This window comes from Simochromis diagramma, unplaced genomic scaffold (assembly GCF_900408965.1).
Source record: "Simochromis diagramma unplaced genomic scaffold, fSimDia1.1 OVJJ01000683.1, whole genome shotgun sequence".
NCBI classification, from domain to species: Eukaryota; Metazoa; Chordata; class Actinopteri; order Cichliformes; family Cichlidae; genus Simochromis; species Simochromis diagramma.
Genome location: NW_024387158.1, coordinates 954054 through 973990, shown reverse-complemented (window position 1 = coordinate 973990; position 19937 = coordinate 954054). Strand labels below are relative to the sequence as shown.

General features: G+C 40.2%; 1 protein-coding gene across 8 annotated transcripts in view; it reads left to right on the top strand.

Moving 5' to 3' along the window:
* Positions 1–1372: 1372 nt before the first annotated feature.
* The window catches only part of zmiz2 (zinc finger, MIZ-type containing 2), a 33886-nt gene continuing 15321 nt past the window's right edge, over positions 1373–19937 (top strand). The window contains exons 1-8 of one of the 8 annotated variants that reach the window (XM_040048751.1): positions 1373–1654; positions 8031–8106; positions 9929–10046; positions 11036–11238; positions 12169–12337; positions 13798–14016; positions 14588–14800; positions 19570–19653. In XM_040048751.1, the coding sequence (XP_039904685.1) occupies positions 8063–8106; positions 9929–10046; positions 11036–11238; positions 12169–12337; positions 13798–14016; positions 14588–14800; positions 19570–19653 (1050 nt within the window). In that variant the 5' untranslated portion in view covers positions 1373–1654; positions 8031–8062. The other 7 variants (XM_040048750.1, XM_040048752.1, XM_040048756.1 and 4 more) reach the window with 7 other exon arrangements.

The following is a 19937-nucleotide window of genomic DNA, read 5'->3' as shown; positions in this document are numbered from 1 at the left end:
GGAGGAGGACCTCGCTGCTTCAGCCATTCTGCGCCTGTGTGTTATTCTGGGTCAACCATTTCCCTGGAATGTTCTGCCTGCTGCCAAAGACAAGTCACTACAAAGGAATGCACACACAACAGCACAGAAACACAAGGATGACTTAAAAAGGCCTGAATATGAGGACACAGAGCATTTCTCCTGTGACTGCAACCACTGGCAACACATCCAGATGCTTCCTCTATTTGGCACTTAGAGGCATGAATGTTCCAAATGATGCCTACAGTTATGAAATAGGTGTGTACAGTATGGATAACCATCTGTGTTAACGCTACAGAATGCTCCCATGAGGATAATTAATTTGATAAGAGGAATGGTTTTAGAGAAGCAGAAGTACGTGTTTTTACCAAAGGCAGAGTATGTAGCTAGCACTGCTTTACCCTCTGTCTCCTCATCCTCCCCATCAACAAGCTTTTTTCATTCCTCCCCGTGCACAGATTGTTGCAGCAAGGATGGCTCTTCTGCCTCACATTCAAAATGGGTTTAATCCTTCAGCCGTATACATTGTCAGATTTTTTTGTGTAGGCAAAGGAATGTGTGTAGGAAAGGAGGTGTTCTTTGACATTGTGAAGTGACTGCAGTACACTGGAATTGTATGTGATTGTACTATGCGGCAGGTTGTGGGGGGAGGAAGCAGCAAGGCAGCTGCAGCATGAAGTGTAGAGGTGGAGGTGGTGGTGGTGGTGGGGGGGGGGGGGGGGGGTAATATGGATAGTGTAGAGAAAAATGAAGAAATGGGAAATCCGGGGAACCTGTTTCCAGGGCAACAGAGGTCTGGAAAAATACAGGCAAGCTGGACTTTTTATTCTCCACACTGCACTAGCCCTCTGGCAAGACACTGCAGACACCTCTAATGACTCCAAAACACTCACTGGCCCTGCTGCTAAAATACTGCCAGGCATCAAGTGATATACGCACCTTTTCTTAGTGTGTGTGTGTGTGTGTGCATGCTGCCTAGGAGCCAATACTGTCAAACATGTGCATTGCAGGTGCATGTATGATGGGAATGAGTGAAAAGCACACATGTTGCATGGTGCATGAATCAAACATAAATGATCATTAGCCGGTGACGTCATGGTCGATGATGCCCCCCCAACTCCCTCCCTCTCGCCACAACACACACAGGCAATATCGCTCCTTTTTCTTGTGTAATGACCTGCTGCTCTGGTCTGCAGTCACTCAGCCGCCAGACTTGTAGGAGGGACGTGAAAATGCCTTTCTCTGTGGGAGACAATGACTCTGTGATCTCATGAATATATTAGAGGGTCACTGAGCAATGAGCAAGGTATACAGAGCAGCCATTCTCTGCCTGCCAAAGCACACTGCAAAAACCTATTGTAATTGACTCAGCTGGAGTCATCGTGTGTATTGACACACACGAGAATAGCTGTGTTAATATATAAACACATTAGTTTACCTTTGAGTGTGTGTGCAATGATAAATGCAAAAATGCATTATAAATCGCCCAACTAGCCTCTGCTCGATAATACGGCCATCAAGCAGCTTTGTCTTAATGACACGACTGCGACACTAGTAGCTAAGCTAACGTTGTTTAGCTAACGTAACTACCTACAATCAAGCGACTTCGTTGTCTGGCAGCTGGAGCAGATACGGGGTGAGTTCTGCGGGCACTTATTATTAGGAATACCGGTTCCAGGAAATTAGTAAGGCGCTTTTATTATCGCATGAATAATTACTTCGAAATTAGTTTAGGGTAGGAAAATAGAGTGTTACACAAACTTATCAACGCGAGCTAAGCATCCTCCATTTAGCTAACGGTGCCAACCGGCGGCGTGTTCACATCCCTCTACAGCTCTGTTTCCACTTCTCTGCTGGCATTCACAAGACAGCGATACACGGATTTGCTGCTAGGGTCACAACAGCACGTTGCAGCTTTAACCAATACGGGACTATTGCATTGTTTCCCCCCACCGTTTCCTTGCTTTTAAATCGCCATTCGGAACCAAAACAACCCGAGTTTGATCATCAGTCCAGGCAGGTCGGTGAAACAAAACATCTGCTATTCTCATCTTGTTTTTTTTTTTAAAGTGACGCTTACACACTCGCGCAGAGGTTGAACTCCTCCACACAATCTATGCTGCTGATTTTTCCTCCCGTTCTGCTGCACGTACATTACAGCCGCATATTTTGTTTGTACTGCGATACTCTTGAGTTGAGTGCTAGTGTTGATTTGCATGTTGTACACGGCTCTGATTATCACCTTATATTCACCTTATCATGTCAAAATGTATGTCACCATTAATTTGAAGTCCATTTCGTTAACTGGGTGTTTCGGGACATTTATAGGCATAGGTGGTCGTTGTTGTTGCGTTGCGATATATATTTCTGAGCTGAGGTAGCCAGTGCCCTGTTTTTTGTTTTGTTTTTCCTTGGCCATGACTTCCTGGATTGTGTGAGGGGTACAATAACATGTTGTTCTGGCATGAAGACAGACTGTTATTTTGGGTCAGCGTTGACATGAAAAGACAGATTCTTACCTTTGTTAACCCCGTTATACGTTCAGAAAAGGCTCAAATGAATATTTATGGTGAAGACTTTTAGCTGCTTTTTACTGATTTATTTAGTTTTTAAGATGAAGTTGGGCATACATTCTAGTTGGTGACTTAGTGAATGTAATTCAACACTTTTTTTTTTTTTTTACTTGTGTCTAGGATTGTATTTATGCCTAAGGTATGTGTGCTAACGGAAAAAGGGCTAGTGAAATAACTAGTCTAGTACAGTATAATATAGGATAGAAAAAACCAAACAAACAGAAAACATGAGTGAAGTTTGTTTAGGATTGAGTTGCACCTTGTACTCTGGACTATGACTGCAACTTATTGTTTTCATTAGGGGTGCACTGATTGTGAAATTTTTCTCTAGTATTAATGTTTAAAAACAGCTTTTGTTTTCCTTATTGTTCAGTGGAAATAATTTTTTTTCTTTTAGATTTTTTTTCAAATTATTATAGACCACTCACACTGGTAAATGCCATATTATTTTCTGTTATTCTGATACCAGTCAACAGGCTTAACGTTTAAGAAAAAAAAAAGCTTTGAGGTTTTCTCTACACTTCTGTCCAAAATGTTTTCAGGTTGTTGTCACATGTGATGTAGGTGATATTTGGGAAGCTGACACCAAAGATTCGACCTTTTTTTCCCCTTGGAAGTGACAACTGTTTGTTTTCAAAGTTGCTTGTTAGTTAAATCTATCAATTGTTTCATCAGTTGGTATATATGAGGGGAATAATGAGCTTTTAGCTTGTTTTGGCCCTGCATTTGTTTTAATACTAAAGACACAAACAGACAACAGAAGGCATTATTTCTTGTTAAAGTTGGCCCACAACTTCACCTAGGATTGCTGCAGACAGGCAGACACACACACACAGCCCGCTTTACTAGCAGTTAAAGTAGTTAACAATAAACAACAGTAGGAGGAATTTGGAAAGGTCAGTAAAGTTTCCTTTTAAACAATATTGTCACATTAAACAGTTTTCATAAAGGTTAACCTGGCCAGTGTACACATTGATGTTAGCTGCTTAACTATTAGTAGTTACTAGATCGCCACAAGCGTAGTTTCAGGGGCTCAAAAGCTAGTGTACTCCAAGTTCTGGGCCTACACTCTGATAATTCTGAGGGTTGCAGCTGAAGGTTAACTTAAGCTAGTGAGTAGTGGCTATGGCTAATAATAAAAAGCTAATTTTAATTTTGGAGCTACCCAGCAAACATCAGTCGTGTCCGTCTGTAACATTATAATTTATGGTGTTAATTTGACAGGATAACACAACTATTTGTGTCTGAAAGTTGTTATTTCAAGAGGAAAGCTTAGCAACTAGAGCGAAAACTGGTATCTTATCTTACCAGCTTTATTTGATCAGCAATGAAAATGTGAAGCTGAAGTTACTAGAAGCGCGCTTCTACCTCATACAGTCTAAATATAATCACTTTTATTTTTTCTTAGCGTTAGCATGCTGTCTTCACAGATGCTTGCAAAGAACCAAAGTTGTGTTAGCAGCATAATGCGGTTGTTTTTGTCCTGGATGCCGTTTTCCACTTTACCATTTATCTCGTCCTTTTGTGCAATAAAAATAAATATCCATATGTCTCTTTATTTTCCTCCACTGACACACAAAGTAAAATCAGTTGATTGTAGTGAGAGTGCAAGAACTGATAAGTGGGGTCAATAGGCAGGGAACTGTAAACTGGTTTTCCACAACCACCGGTTCTCGATTCCCATTCCTACTCTTCACCACAGTGAGGATTGCAGCTTATTAGTTTAACATTGGTATTTGGTTGCTGCTCTGTATTGGCAGATACTGTGAGCAGTGAATGTGAGTGCGAATGGTTGTCTGTCTCTGTGTTAGCCCTGCGACAGACTGGCGACCTGTCCAGGGTCTAGCCCGCTTCTCACCTTATGACAGCTGGGGTAGGCTCCAGTGCCCCCCGCGACCCTGAAACAGATAAGCGAAAGTGGATGGATGGTAATCTAAAAGTGCTGGCTGAGTCTGCACTTGCTCAACTTACCTGTTTTGTTAGAACAAGACACAGTCAGAGCTTCCATCCCATCTCCCTCTTGTCAGAACCTTTCTTGCTGATGTGCTAAAGAACAACTTTTTCATTTTCCATCTTTGAATCACACATGTTATCCAAGGTAGAGGAAACTTATCTGTGACAATGCTAAATCACTGAAGCTATGTCCACCAAACATGGAGAGCATAAGTTTTCTAGCGAAACTGAAATAAGCACAGTTTTCACTGACAGTATTGGACTGCGGCCACAGGATGGCTGTAATATAAAGGATGGCTGCATATACTAATTGACAGACAAGAAGCTTTATGATACCGCTCACTGAGATTTAAAAAACAAAAACAGAACATATATCTCTTTCTTATCAGTGTATAGGGGTGACGCTTTTTGCATTTTTAAAATTTTGGCTTTGAAAGGTATCATAAGTCTCCAGTTCTTGATCTGAAGGTCAAAGTCCCAGAGACCTTGACCTCAAAGTTAAGATCAGAGATCAAGTTGTCTAAAAAATCTAGACAGTTTGATTTTCAGATACTGTTAATTAGGAGTCAGATGTGTGTCAAATTGTTAAGTGGCTTTTTTGGAATTTGCATCAGAGGTTTACTTTCTTTTCAGTTGTGTGTGTGGGAGAGAGAGAAGTGAAGTGTTAAATAGGGCTGCAGTTTCTAATTTTTTGTGATGGATTAATAGTGTTTTGTTGAATAGTCCAATTTGCACATTTTCAGAAAAGCAGCAATTATTTGCATTTGACAAGCTTAAATTTATTAATTTTAGGCATTTATGCTTAAAAATTAAAAAAAAAAAAAAAAAAACTATCTGAAATTTTCTTAAAACGTTCTTAAAAGCAGGAGCTGGAAAGCAGGAATGCAGGTATAGGAGCAGAGGGTCAGTTGTGAGTTGATTGAGTGGCTCTGGTGTTTTGGCTGGCAGTGTGTTGACAGTAACAGAGAAGCAAAGCACATATGGTGTGAAATGGAATGCTGCTAGACATCATTCTGTCATTTCTGTACAGGTAGTCTGTGCTGGTTGTGTTCACATTAAACCTGTGATAAAGTTAGACATCATAGATGTTTCATATTTATTTTTGTGTGGTTTTTGCCATCCAGCTGTAATGAGACAACAATAAGTTGTAAAGTGCTGGAAGTGCTTTTTGATGAATGAGAATTCAAGTAGGTTACATGATCCAAGATTCAACTCTCTCTTTCTTTCTTTTTATACAAAATATGAAGTGTCTGACCTAAATCTACAAAGTGCAAATAGAAAGCCAGAGAAAAGATACAGTGGGAGGGGATGTTCAAGGCTCTGATGTTGGAAAATTAGCATGTCAGTTGGTAACTGTCAGATAAAGAAAATCTTGAGTGGGAGAACCCAGGAGGAGAGCAGTGGCAGAGCAGTGAGGAAGAATGTGCTGGGAAAAAAGCATCTGTCATTAAAGGAGGAAAAGGCACAAATAAAAAAGCAGCGGTGTTAATATATTGACCAAGTCAAAGAACAAGTTTAATCTGTTCTTGCATGTTCTCATGTGGTGTAACCTTTTTTGAACACTGTAATTAAGACATGCTGTGTGTGTAGATTAAAATGGTCCAAGCGTCACATTTGTCTGCACAGTAGAGCTGCAGAAATGTGACATTTCAATTTATGGAGGTTTGATGCTTTTTTTTGTCACATATGACAGGGTGTCTTTTACGGATGTACCAATATCAGGTAATTTTAACCTTTTTCTTGTATAATAATATATTGGCAAATATAAATTGCATTTATATTTGCATGGATGATAATTAGCTGTTATGTCAATTTTGCTTTAGCTACATAAAACAACTCAATTACTTTTATTAGGCTTTTAGCTTTTCATCACACAAAGTCTTATTTCTTTATATTGTTCTTCTAAGGAGCCACACTTTCTTGCAGTTTTTCTGAAGCGGTCTTGAGACGGTAGTTCAAAGTTTTACTTTTACAGACAGACATGTCTATAGGAGATGAAAGTCATACATTCTTCACTCTATTGCTAAGGGAGAGGCAAGCCACCCTTGATAAAAACCTAATTTCTGTCACTTGGATACGCAGTCTTGCTCTTTGGGTCACTACCCATAGCTCATGACAAGAGGTGAGGGTCGGGCCATAGTTTGACCGGTAAATCAGTAGCTTTGCTTTTACGCTGAACTCTCTTTCTACCATAGCAGACCAGTACCGCATCACTATAGCCACAGTCCCAACCTGTCTGTCAGCAAGACCATGAGATGCTTAAACTCCTTCACTTGGGGCAGCACCTCGTCCTTGAACCAGTAGACCATGGCTTCAGACTTGGAAGGGCCAATTGTTATACCCATTGCTTCACACTCAGCTGTGAACTGCTCCTTTTAAATCTAAAAGACATGGATTGAAAATGCACTATGCTTCAAAATGGATTGTGTTTTTTATTGTCTTTGTAATCAACTTCACACTACCATAAACCTCCATCAACCAACTGGGAGAGTAATATACACTGTTCCCTATTGTCCCCCAGTTACATGAGCTTAGAGTCTGGTTGGCTTAAATTGATGTCACTTAAACACAACACAGAGATGTTCTGGACATAAAGTTAAAGTGGTTGTTTCTTCACATTCTTTTAATGGCTTGAGTTCATTTTGTAAGGGTTTGGACTCCTTTGAACACAGGAAGCAAAAGAAGTACCTTTTGTATTGGTGCCCTTTTATAACTATGGGCCCTATTGGCTGATGGAGTTAATGGTTAACTCGTGTTTTTTTTTCATTAAAATTTCTTTTAGATTAATCTTTAAAATGACTGTAAATTTATTTATGTATTTATTATTTGTAAAATAATGTTCACACATAAGGTGTGTTCAGATGTGTTACCATACTCAGATGTTTGGGTGACAGCAAATTATTTACCCAGGCGATAATAAATTTGATGTTTTGTTTTGTTTTGAATAATGCTTTTCATTTTTTAATAATGAAAAGCATCAAATTGTCTAATTGAAATATTTTAAACGGCAAATATTTCATCTTTTCATCCTTATGATTTTTTCTAAATGATCAACTAGCTTCACTTGTGTTTTGGATTCAGAAATAATCAAATTGATAGTGATCTCTGTCTTCAAATAGAAATAAAACAGGAAAAAATTCTGCTTAAGCTTTAAACATTTGTGTGGGTAAGTGACTATTGTACATTGGTGTTCTGAGAGAAGACGGTGCCTCTCTGTTCTCTTAAATTTCTTTTGATATCAGCAGGCTAAATATAGCTCGCAGCACCCCTCCCCCTCCTTGACGAGGTATCAGAGCCAAGAGAGCAGTCAGTGATAGGCTAACATTTTGATGTGCACAGTGACACACACACACAGATTAAAGTGAGTTGCTCAGAGTGGGACGGCACTGTCTTTGTGCACAGAGTACGGGCTACAGTGATGATAAATTGCTGCTGTTTGCAGCACCAAATGAGATTTGAGTATTCGTCTTTTTCTGTGCGTCTCAGGGCTGCCACTGGAGGATGGTGGGGGTACTCCGATGAACCTCCTCAAGTGCATGAAACCCTCCTTGCCTCCACAAAGGTATCCACACACTCACACAAGTGTGACCATAAGCTCAGTGTCCTCAGGTGAATCATGTGACCCTTCACCTGCTAAGCCAAGCAAGAATGAGTCTTGCATTACTAGGCAAGCCACTACAAGTTATAATGGAATGAAATTTTTCCCATTAGTTGTTCACTTATTTAATATGATTTAAATATACAAATTGGTTATTTCATTAAAATTTTCAAATTATTTTTACGTATGTTTGAAGTGTTCTTAAAATCACTCTTTCCACATCATATCTTCTAAAATATGAATAACTTAAATAACTTTCATTTTCAAGCAAACGTCCCAAGCATTTCAAGGCTCAAATAGACTAAATCAGTTTTCTTTGGATTTTGGAGAGCAATCCTGCAGTAAGCTTTTTAAAGGTCTTACACCAGATTTGTCTATAACTGATTGGTTGTCTGTGATACCTACACTACGCCTGGTACAGTAAAAGAAATAGTTATGTTTTTCAGAATTGTGAAAGTATGGTTTATCGTGAAATTCCCAATATAAAACCTTTCTTTTATGGCTTTATGCCTCAAAGGGACATTGTCATCTCCAGTTTCATCAGTGCCGTCTCACTTGATGGGGAAGATGTTTTTTTGAGACACAGGTTCAGAGGGAGAGTGAAGTCAGCGCTGCACGACTTGTCAAGCGATAGGAGTGTGCACTGCGTGTGTTAGCTATTCTGACCAGTATCAACCCTTCTTCATTCTGTCTCCTCCCGCACTCCATGGTTACATTTTGCTGTTTTTATGCAGACAAATTCATAACACATATGAAATTATGATAATTTTTATTATGAACTATTAATTTAACAAAGTTCCTAAACATTACATGTTAAACAATCATTCGTAAGCAGAGTCTGTTTTGTGCTGGCTATAGCTGATGTTCCCATGCAGGCCTTTCCTCATGCAGTCATGGAAAATCAGAGGAAGAGAAGTCCAATTGCAGAACCATGCTAGCAAATATAAATGAATGCAGATGGATAGAGAATGGATGGAGAATCTTTTGACTATAGACATGCTCAGTAAGTGTATGTGCTGTACCTCCGACCAGGAAGAAAACTTGGATGCATGGATCTGTAAATAATAAAGGAAAAAAAAGAAGCAGATAACTGAATTCCCTCCAGTTCGATCTATTAAAGGGAATCCAGAGTGTTTTCTGTTCAGTCTTTTTGGATGCATCTGGATTCGCTTAAGCTGAAACAGTCTTAATTGAGTGCAGCCATACAGCCTGATGACTGCTGTTTCACTACAGAAAGAAGTGGAAGAAATGTGTAGGCAGCTCAACAACAAGCAGTAATGGTTAAAAATGGGGGAAAAAGTTACAGAAACATATTGAATCTGATTATTAAGTGAACAAATGCCAGATTAAACTTCTATGTCTTTACCAAAATATGGAAGAGTAATTTAAAAATATTAAAACTAAAACATCCATAATGGTGTGGAAGGTTTCAGTGTCAGTAAGCCTTTAAATATTGTGCTCTGAGACCGGTGCTGTCCTTTCCAGTAAATGGTTTGCAAGGAGGAAGCAGAAACCTTAACTGTGAGATAAATAAACCATGTTATGGTTCATCATTAGCTCGCCAAAGTAAAAGGTGCAATGATTACCTTTTACTCATGTCCTTGTGCTACAGCAGTAAAATGAGCTGTAATAAGGTCTGTTTTCATCATCTGTTTTCGTTAGGAAATAATAAAGTTATGTCTGATATTCTGACATTTAATGTTATTGATATCTAGATGAAAGCTCTCTCTGCCTCTGCTGAACCTCCACAACTATCCCAGTAACTCGTATTCATATCCTCCTGCAGCACTGGCGGCTCCTTCATAAATGAGCCAGTCTCCTGGCAACCAGGCACCAATCAGCACGCAGGATCTCTCTCTGTAGTAACCACTGTGTGGGGTGTGACCAATCACACACACAATCAGGTAACACATGACTTGGTATCCTGGGACATTGTTCTCCTCCTGTTGGCTGTAACTATACAAAAGACTAATTTCAGAAGTATATACAAAGCCTGGGTTTAATTCAGAGTATAAAATCAAGGGCTGCTATTCTGACTGAGAATCTAGAAGTGAAATATTTCCTTTTACTAAAAGGGCTAGATTTTGTAAGAGGCACTTGTGCATATTCAGTTTGTTAACTAAAATAGATGGCAGTCAGGCAATCCCCTGTTTGGAAGCTTATTGTAGTGGATGGAGTCAGCAGCGAAACGGATGTCGGCCCCTCCAAAAAGAGGAAAAATCTGGTGTAAGTGCACACTGTGTATGAGATTTTCAGCCCTGTTCAACAGGGGACTAAAATAATTTTATTACTCTCCTTAAAGCCACCAGAATCACTTGACGAAAACAGTAATTTTGCCTTGCACAATATGAGAGCTGCTCGAGCACCAGTGTTTCAGTTTGTTGCGCGGTATTTTTCATCATGATTGTTTTTTTTTTGTTTTGTTTTTGTTTGTTTTTTTCATAAATGTCCCGTAATCTACTATTAGAAAAGTAAAGATTAGAAAACAATAAAGTCATCAATGGGCTAGCTGCTTTTCTCTGAAAGACTTTTACTTTCAGGACACTGATATGGCTGAAGTTGAGCTGCTCTCAATGGTTACATCCACATTTCATTGTTAAATGTCCTATTCCTAACCTACAGTGCTGTTATAACTTTCACAAATACTGTTTCGTCCCAAAGACCAAAACATGTTTGAGTCTACTTAGAAGTACATGTGTAAAAGATTACTTAATTATTTTAAAATAAACTGTCTCTCTTTAACTTTCAGTTTGAGTGTTAAGAGTTAACCTAGGAAGCCCACACTTTGGTCTAATGAATGTCTCCCACCATCTTGTCTGCCTTCATATCTTCCCATCACTTTATGGTTTTTATGACTGTTTGGGGTGAAATTATTCCTCCTATTCCTATGTAGGTGTTTGGTGCACCCATGGGCCCTGGCGATAGCTCTGGCAGTCACATGATGCCCGGTGGTAGCCCTGGTATGGGTCCTGGGATGGGCTCCCAGTTAATAGGTCAGCAGTCATATGGAGATCCTGTCTCGAAAGGCTATGGCCAGCCAGTCATGTATGGACGTCCCAGCACTGCTTACAACCCAGCCTCCGCCTACAGTGGAAGGTATGCTATCCTATTGTTCTGATTATTGGCCAGTCTAGTTGGTGCTGTGAAACAACATTTTTTTTATGCTCAGAGAAAAGGCAAAGAGAAACTACTAGTTGTAGTAAATTATGATCACCATTTAATAGGTTAATATGCTTTTTCATGTCAAGTTAAAAGACATTGTAGATCCTTCAACACCAATTATTAAAAAGATGTAAGGGAATGTATGTATGCATACATTTTACCTTGAACGTCATTAAAGATATATGCTGTACAGTCATTCCACCCTGGAAAATGAACATTCAAAGAAATCATGTGTATTTTAGTACTGACTATTTACACAGGCACAACTCCCCTAGCTTGCTGACTACATCCCATAGAGATGGTTTTATACTGTCCGACTACCAATATCACCGTAAGCAACTGAACTCATCTTTATCATTGCCAAAGTAACCTTAGAAACAGTTGAAGAAGTAGGCTGGAAGCCAACATCAGTTAACACTGGAATGATGATAGTTGATCTAACTGTGGTACAGAAGGTCATCATGAGAGATGGGTCCTGCATTTAGTAACCTTTTACATAACCTCAGTAAATATTTCTTGCCCACAGTTGCTAAACAACTGCAAACAGCTATGCAGCCCACCACATTTCTTTCTTTCCATTTCTGTTTTGTTTTGATTCCCTGCTATAGTTTTTTCTGCCTCAGGCTCTTCATATATCGGATGGAAGAGGGTGATCTCCCAAATCAGAGCCATATCAAATATAAATATCTTGTTTTGACTCTAGTGGTTAGGACTGAAATGCTTTTTTTTTTAAATTACATGCATGTAATGTAATATGGTTGCTCTCACCCACGACTCTGACTCATGCTAGTGACAAAACGTCACATAGTTATGTGTAGTTTACTAATCCCACTCATCTCCCAGTTTTCCTTTCTCTCCCCACAGTTACTCTGGAAACAGTGGAGGTGCCGGTCTAGGCGTTCGTCCACCCTCAGATTTCACTCAGGCTGCTGCTGCTGCTGTTGCTGCCGCCGCTGCCACAGCAACTGCCACTGCTACAGCGACTGTTGCAGCAATACAGGAAAAACAGAACCAGGAGCTGAGCTATGGCCAGGTAAAGGTCTCTGAGAAAAATATGTGCATCTCTTTGTGTTAGGGGAGGCATGCGAGAAGAGAAAAGGGAGAAGCTGCACATAGCTTTCATGGTTCAGGTGCAATCATTTGATGTAATTAGCTGATTTTATTTTCCATAAATGTTAGTGAGTTGAACATCTGAACTCTGCGTTGGATGTTACCAGATGTTTCTGGTAGTTGCAGCTCTAGTTTCAACTTGTTCGTGTTGATCCTGATTGCCAAATTTTTGACTCAGATAATTTTAGCATCCAAGGTTGGACCTGTTACATGTCCCACTCTCTGCCTATAATTTCCTCTGAAGTTATTAATGAAGGCACAAAGAGAGCAGCAGGCAGTGATCATGTGCATCCTCTTTTAGCTTAGACAGACATACATGTCAATCAAGTATTTGCAATAAATGGCAATAAGTCTTTAACATCACTGTGGAGGAATTTTGGCTCACTCTTCCTTGCAGAATTGTTTTAATTTACCTACTGTGGTGTGTTTTTGAAACATTCAGATGTTGACTTGTGTCAAGATACGTCTGGTGCATGACTCAAGTGTGTTTGAGCTTCAGGATTTTCTGGTAGAGAGCAGAATTCATGATCATGAAGTCGTGCAGATCCTGAAGCAGTAAAGCAGTCACAGAGAATCACACTACCACCATCATGTTTGACTGTTGGTATGATGTACTTTTTCTGAAATACTGTTTCATGCTGAATGTAATGGGTTGTAAGTCTTCAGAAAAGTTCTGCTTTTGTCTTGGCAATCCACAGAATATTTTTCCCAAATTTCAGGGAACAACGAAGATACTTTTTTTTGGCAAATGTGAGATGAACCTGACAGTTCTTTTTAGTCAGCAGTGATTTTTACATTGAAACTCTGAGCAAAAATTGCAATCTGTTAATATTTTGTCATTGTTGAATCATCATACCTAACTGAGGCCTGCAGTTTTTTTAGATGTTGTTCTGGCTTCTTATGAGACTTGTGTGACTTCTTAATTACACTTGGAGTAATTTTGATAGGCTGAGCAATACTGAGCTTATTTTCCTTAAAAAATACACTTTAAATTAAAAAAAAAAATGCTATTTTTATTTACTTGGGTTATCTTTGTCTAATATTAAACACTGTTTGATAATCTGAAAAATGTACTGTATCTGAAAGTGTGACAAATATGGAAAAAACCCCAAAACAAAACATCAGGAAGGGGTCTTTTGATCCACAGCACTATATTGATATTGATTAGACTTAAGTTAAATGGGATTCCCATTTTAAGTTACAGGTTGTATTTATTTCAACTACCAAAACTGCGACTGGGCAAAAGTAACTTTCACAGCTCTGAGTTGCTTAATAAATGCAGACCCTGACTCGCTGTGACTGAACTCTGTGAACCGTCAATGCTGTGGAAAAGATCCAGTTAACTTTATAACATTTTTGTTTTTTTTCTCCTTTCCTTTTCAGTTGGGCGGAACATCCTCTTACAGCACCCAATTCCTATCTCATGCGGGCCCCCGTGGCCCTCCAGGGATGAACCCTGGCGGGATGATCTCTTCAAGGTCTGGACTTCCACCTTCCACCGGAGGCTTGTATCCTTCTCACCCTGCGCATATTCAGAGGATTCCACATCAAGGAGGCTATCCAGGCGGACAACAAGGACTCAAACGGCCTTTCCATTCCGAGGTCTGTGATCCCACCAAATGTTTGCTCAAACTCAAACTATATTATAGTATATTGTCCTCCATCCATCTATTTTTTTCTGTATATGTTTATCAGGGACTTGGGGTGGGGTGGGGTAGCTACCATATTCTAGCTACCATAGGGCAAGGGTCAGGGTACACCCTGGATTGATCGCCAATCCATCACAGGGCTAACAAAGAGACAACCATTTGCACTCACATTAACACCTGTGGGCAATTTATAGTCACCAGTTAAAAACATCATTTCACTTCCTATCCCCACTAATTGTCTTTGGACCGTGGGAGGAAGCCAAAGTACCCGGAGAGAACCCACGAAATCATTAGGAGAACATGCAAACTCCACAAAGAAAGGCTCTGGTCAGATGGTGGAGTCAAAATCAGGACCTCCTGTTAGGCAACAGTGCTAACTACCTCTCATCTGCCCTATTTTGGTTTATTCAAAAGGCAGAAAGAATTAGATACTTACTTGATAACTCATGCAATATCATACTTTCCCATTTAAATTATGGATTAAACAGCTCTAATTCCACTTTACCGTCTCTGTCTTTTTCCAGGGTTTTTCTGGACCACAGTATGGCTCTGGTGGGATGTCAGGGTACACTAACCAGCCTCTGCAATACCCCTCTGGTTCGCAGCAGAGATGTGCCACCTCACCCTCTTACCTCTCCAGCCGGATGCCTCACATGGGACACTACTCTGCTGGATCACACAATCCAGCACAGTTTTCCCCTGGAGCTGGACAGCCCAATCCTCCTCAGTATTATAAGGTGACCACAAAACAGAGCCAAGCAGCTTTGGGATGTTTGAGATTAACATAATTTTTAAGGATATTTGACTATCTTATAATTTCCTAAATAAAACTTGTAATGTACAGAATAAAAGCAGATGCTGAAACTATTTCACCTGGCACAACTATATCTAGAATATTGGTTATTGGCTAGTAGTTAGATGGTGCCAGTACCTTCTAGGGGGGGTCCTTGGGAATCAGAACTGTCTGGTTTTCAGTTAGTCTGGGTCTCTCTCATCAACTAGCAGGTGGTTCATTTGTACTGCCAGATGCTCATGGATCGCAGTCAGCTTCTTCAGCCAGTAGGCTGAATCATGTTGGGGCCTGGTGTTGTCCAGTGCTTCATACTGGAGACCCTTTCTTGGATGTCTGCCATTGTAATGGTTACTGAAACCTGCTCGGGGAGGTTGCTGTGGTCTGCTCTTAGATCCACTAGCTAGCTAGCCGGTGATACATACTAGGGCTGCCACGATTAGTCGACTAGTCACGATTACGTCGACTATTAAAATCGCAGACGACTAATTTAATAGTCGAGGCGTTGTTTGAAGCTTTGTAAGATCCCGAAAGACGCAGGAATAAGTAGTAGTATTTAAGAGTGTAATAACGGACCGAAACAGGAGATGGCAGCACTGCATGTCCAGGGATGCCAGCTGCCGTTAAACCCCGAAGAAGCAGAAGCAGTTAGGGGTGGGTTTTGATTATCAGTTTATCGATTAAAATCGATTCTAGCTTGGATAACGTGATATCGATTCATTAAAATCCTGAATCGATTTTTTAATATAAATTTATTTTGCCCGAAACGCCAGAATCTCAGGTTAAACCTCACAAAATTTCAACAACCACCAAACAGCTAAAACAATAAATGAGAGCAGGTACACGGATTCTGCACAAAGACGTAAACACAAAGCGCGGACCCGCTGACGCATCAGAATCAGCGAGATGTCGCCTTTCTCACCCGACGGCACGGACACAGTCGGGATGAAAGCCGACAGCTCGCTGATTCTAATGTTTCGGCGGGTCCATGCTTTGTGTTTACGCCCTTTTTGCGCTAGATTCTGAAGCTGTAGGTTTTATCTCTCTCCAAACAATATTGACTGAACCAGCAGCAAAAAAAGATCCAAACTACCCTTCACATAAACATCGTCATGAATTTCCTCTTACTTTTGCTGTTTTGCTTCCACCGAGATAAAATCACACTTCATGCACAGCTTTCTCTTTCTCTCTCTCTCTCACAGTACACTTCAAGAACAATTTCCCGTCTAAAAATCTGTTTTCTGCATTATTCGCTTGCTTATTACGCACAAGTCTCCTTTTACTTACTTCTGAAAAAAAAAGCTTCATTTCTGTTGTTCAGTAGGCTTCTGAACAAATGTAAACTTTTTAAAATTATGCAAAATTGAAAAACGCTTAGCTGTGTCTTTAAAACCTCTATAACTTTGCCCTGCTTCACCTCAGCAGCATCAGGTAATGTTCAGATGTTGATTAATGGTTTTCTTTCGTTTGTGATCTACTGCAGAATGTTTTTATAAAATCGTTTTTCTGTGTTTTATCCTCAGCTACTTTGACACAAAGGCATCTGTGATGCTTACACCTTTGATAACGTCTTGCAAGTGTCAGCTTTCTTTTTATAGATATAAAAGTATGGAAATGTACTGATGCATGATCTGAATTATAATATTTCCGACTGTCTGAGGCAAAATTTCCCTGAATCAAATTGAATCGAATCGTGGATCGAATCGGGACTTTGTCTATCAGAATCGATTCTAGAAATCAGTGACGATACCCAGCCCTAGAAGCAGTTATGTTACAGCGATGCGGTGAAGCCTGTCCAAATTCGAAGGCTCCCCCAAACACGGCCGAAAAATGCGTCTTTCATTTCCCCAGATTTGAAGGATGGGTCCGGTGTATCCTTCGTGGCCCAACCTATCTCAGAATTCATAGCACAGCCCAGCCAGTTCCAGTTTGTAACAATGCTACTTAGTTTTAATATTACTCTTATTACTCTTTCTGGGTCACAAAATAAACTTTTAACATATTTTCAGGCGAGAATGTAGCTGTGTAAACGTCAAATATCTGCTCGGTTTATCAAGACATCACATATTTGCAAAAGTGCGCCGACATTTTCGGAGACCCATCGATAGCTAGAGGGTTGAAGGCTCACTAGAGCCGGCGAGAACAGCGAACTCCCGGCACATCATTTTGAAACCCCCCCGCCGTTTTACTCTACTCAGGTTGAACATGATATATAAGTCACTCAGATAATTTAAAAATGTTATTGTTTGGGGTGTTTTATTTGTTCCTGAGTAAATTGGTTTGGCTGAGATTAAAGATATAGTTTTTACACAGCTGAATAAATGTCAAACAGAAGTGTGAAATGGTAGAGAATTTACTCCAGTGTCCTGTTACTAGTCGACTATCAAAATAATTGTTTGTGACTGCCCTAGTACATACAATGCATGGTATGGTTTCTCTTGCTCCTCTTTCTTGGGTTTCTGCTCACTGAGCACGTGGTCGGTTATAGCCATCTTCCTGATGTACTCGTGGATGTCTGTTGTCTTATCCTGGACTGTGGTACTGACACTCACTATGCCCTGGTCTCCTTCCTTCCGCTTAGTGTACAGTCTCAGGGTGCTGGACTGGGGTGAAACCCTCCATGCATGGTCAGGAGCTTTCTCGTCTTGATTTCAGTGGCTTCTATCTCCTCTTTTGGCCAGCTTATTATCCCAACAGGGTACCTGATCACGGGCAGCAGGTAGATGTTGATAGCCCAGATCTTGTTCATACCGTTCAGCTATCCCCTCAGGATTTCTCTGACCACCTGTGTAGTTGGTGGTTGCAGCTTTCCTAGCGGCCTCTTTGTGGTGTCCATTTACCTGTGGGATTTCCAGATATTTGTAGCTGTCTTTAGTGTCTGCAATTTTGCCTGCTGGTAGTACGATCCCCTCAGTTCTGACTACCTTCCCTCTCTTTGTTACCATGTGACTACACTTCTCCAGTCCTAATGACATTCCATTGTCCTTCAGTCCAGGTGTGGGGCATCAAGTCATAGGTCTTGTAGTCACAGGTTGGTCAGTCTGGTCTTGCAGTCTAGGGCGAGTGCTTTGTCTACTTGAACCAATTTATTTATTTTTTACAAAACAGAAATGAGAGGACAATTGAAACCAGTTGGCTGTTTTTGTTAAAATAACTAACTGAAGTTTATTGAGTTATAAAGATGAACTATTTAGAGTCTAGTTTTGCCTCTATATAACACCAAAGTGGATTTTAAACAAAATTGAAGGTACAAGCATCCAAGCCTGACACCCTGGCGCATGTCCAGGAGGGTCCTGGTCAAGCCGAGCTACAGCTCCTGCGTGCTGTGGGTAAGCAGATTCACGCGATTATGCGTTTTTCCTGTTGCCACTTGTGTGGCCCTTTAATATCATCACAGTCTTTAACTGCACTCACCAAATATCATGTTGAGCAGATGAAATCCCTTGAAGGAGGGACTTGCCTCCATTTGCCTGAAATTGGTAACAAATATACAAACTTTGCAGCCAAAATTTCACTTTAAATTAAAAAGGCTGGCTTCCTGTTGGGTTTGGGCTATAGTTCCAAGAGACTTATTTTCTACAGCTTGAGACATTACATCAGGGTAAATGGTAATGGTAAATGGACTGGTTCTTATATAGCGCTTTTCTACTCTGTCTGAGCACTCAAAGCGCTCTATACAACTAATTCATTCACCCAATCACACCCATTCACGCAAGCACTTCTAAGCTTAAGTGCTAAGTATCTAACATTCATACACATTCACACTCCGATGGATGCATCGGAGAGCAACATGGGGTTAGTATCTTGCCCAAGGATATTTGGCATGCAGACTAGAGCAGCCTGGGATTAAACCACCAACCTTCTGGTTAGTGGCTGATCTGCTCTGCTACCTGAGCTACAGCCACCCCAGGGTGTGCCATTAAATAAAAGTGTTCACACTGAAGTGTCATCAAGGTCTGATGTTTATTTGGATTTGACGTGAATCTGGTCAACCAGTATTTCAAAGTATATTACATGACTTTTCCTGTTCCCACTAGGTGGCACACCAACTTTTGCTGAGATTTGACATATCAATGTGTTCATTTCTGGACTCTCATGACCCCCGAGAAGCTTAGGAGAGACAGTGTTATGTTGGACAATGTGTCTTTGAGTTACAGCAGTTTCATGCTTCATGGCAAAACATTTAAATTTGCCAAGTTGAAATGATAAAAGTGGTGCCAAAATTTGTTATCTTTGATTCGAAATGGTAGACTTCCTGTTGGGTTTAGGGTATCACTCCTAGAGGATTTTTTGTGTGTCTACAGATGCTACATGTCTGCCAAATTTCATACATGTACATGAAATACAGCATGTGGGCTCATTTCTTTGCAATTTTTTAGGGGTCACTACAGAGTTATTTTGCTCTGTCCATGTCCCAAAACTAGTAAAATACAGACATTTTCACCAGTTTTGATGCATGTGCAAAATTGAATTCGTTTTTGAGTATGTTTAGGCTTTTAAATATTCTATTCGTTTCACAGAGTAGATGGAGTAGGGCCTTCACAATTGTGTGCTTGGACCCTAATAATTAATACAATGTGAATGAAGTGCAGACTCTCACCTTTCATCCAAAGGGTTTAACAAAAGAATTGCATTAATTGCAGATGTGTTTTCTCCACATCTTTGTGTCGACATACCTGGGTACTCAATGTCATGTTTGGTTTCTGTGGTCTTCAGTCAGAGCCTTTCAATGGTCAGGGCAGCATGGCAACTGGAGGACCAGGAGGATACAATGCCTTCACACAGGCTGCAGTGAACGGGGTAAGTCCTCCATGCACTCACCCTATGCTGTCAACACTGAACACCTAAGCTCAGTTTCTCTTAGTTTTGTTATACTAAAATTCTATGGCTTCCTATATTTTATGAAGATTTTAATATCTAAAAATTAGAAGTTTTAAGTATTTTTTAATGTTTGAATTTAATTCATGCTGTTTTTGATTCATTCTACTTAGAAGTCGTGATGTTTGGTTGCAGGACTGTGTGAGGATTGTAAAGCAGAAGCTAGTTTTCTACTGCTTACAGTATCTAATGTTCATCATGGGGCA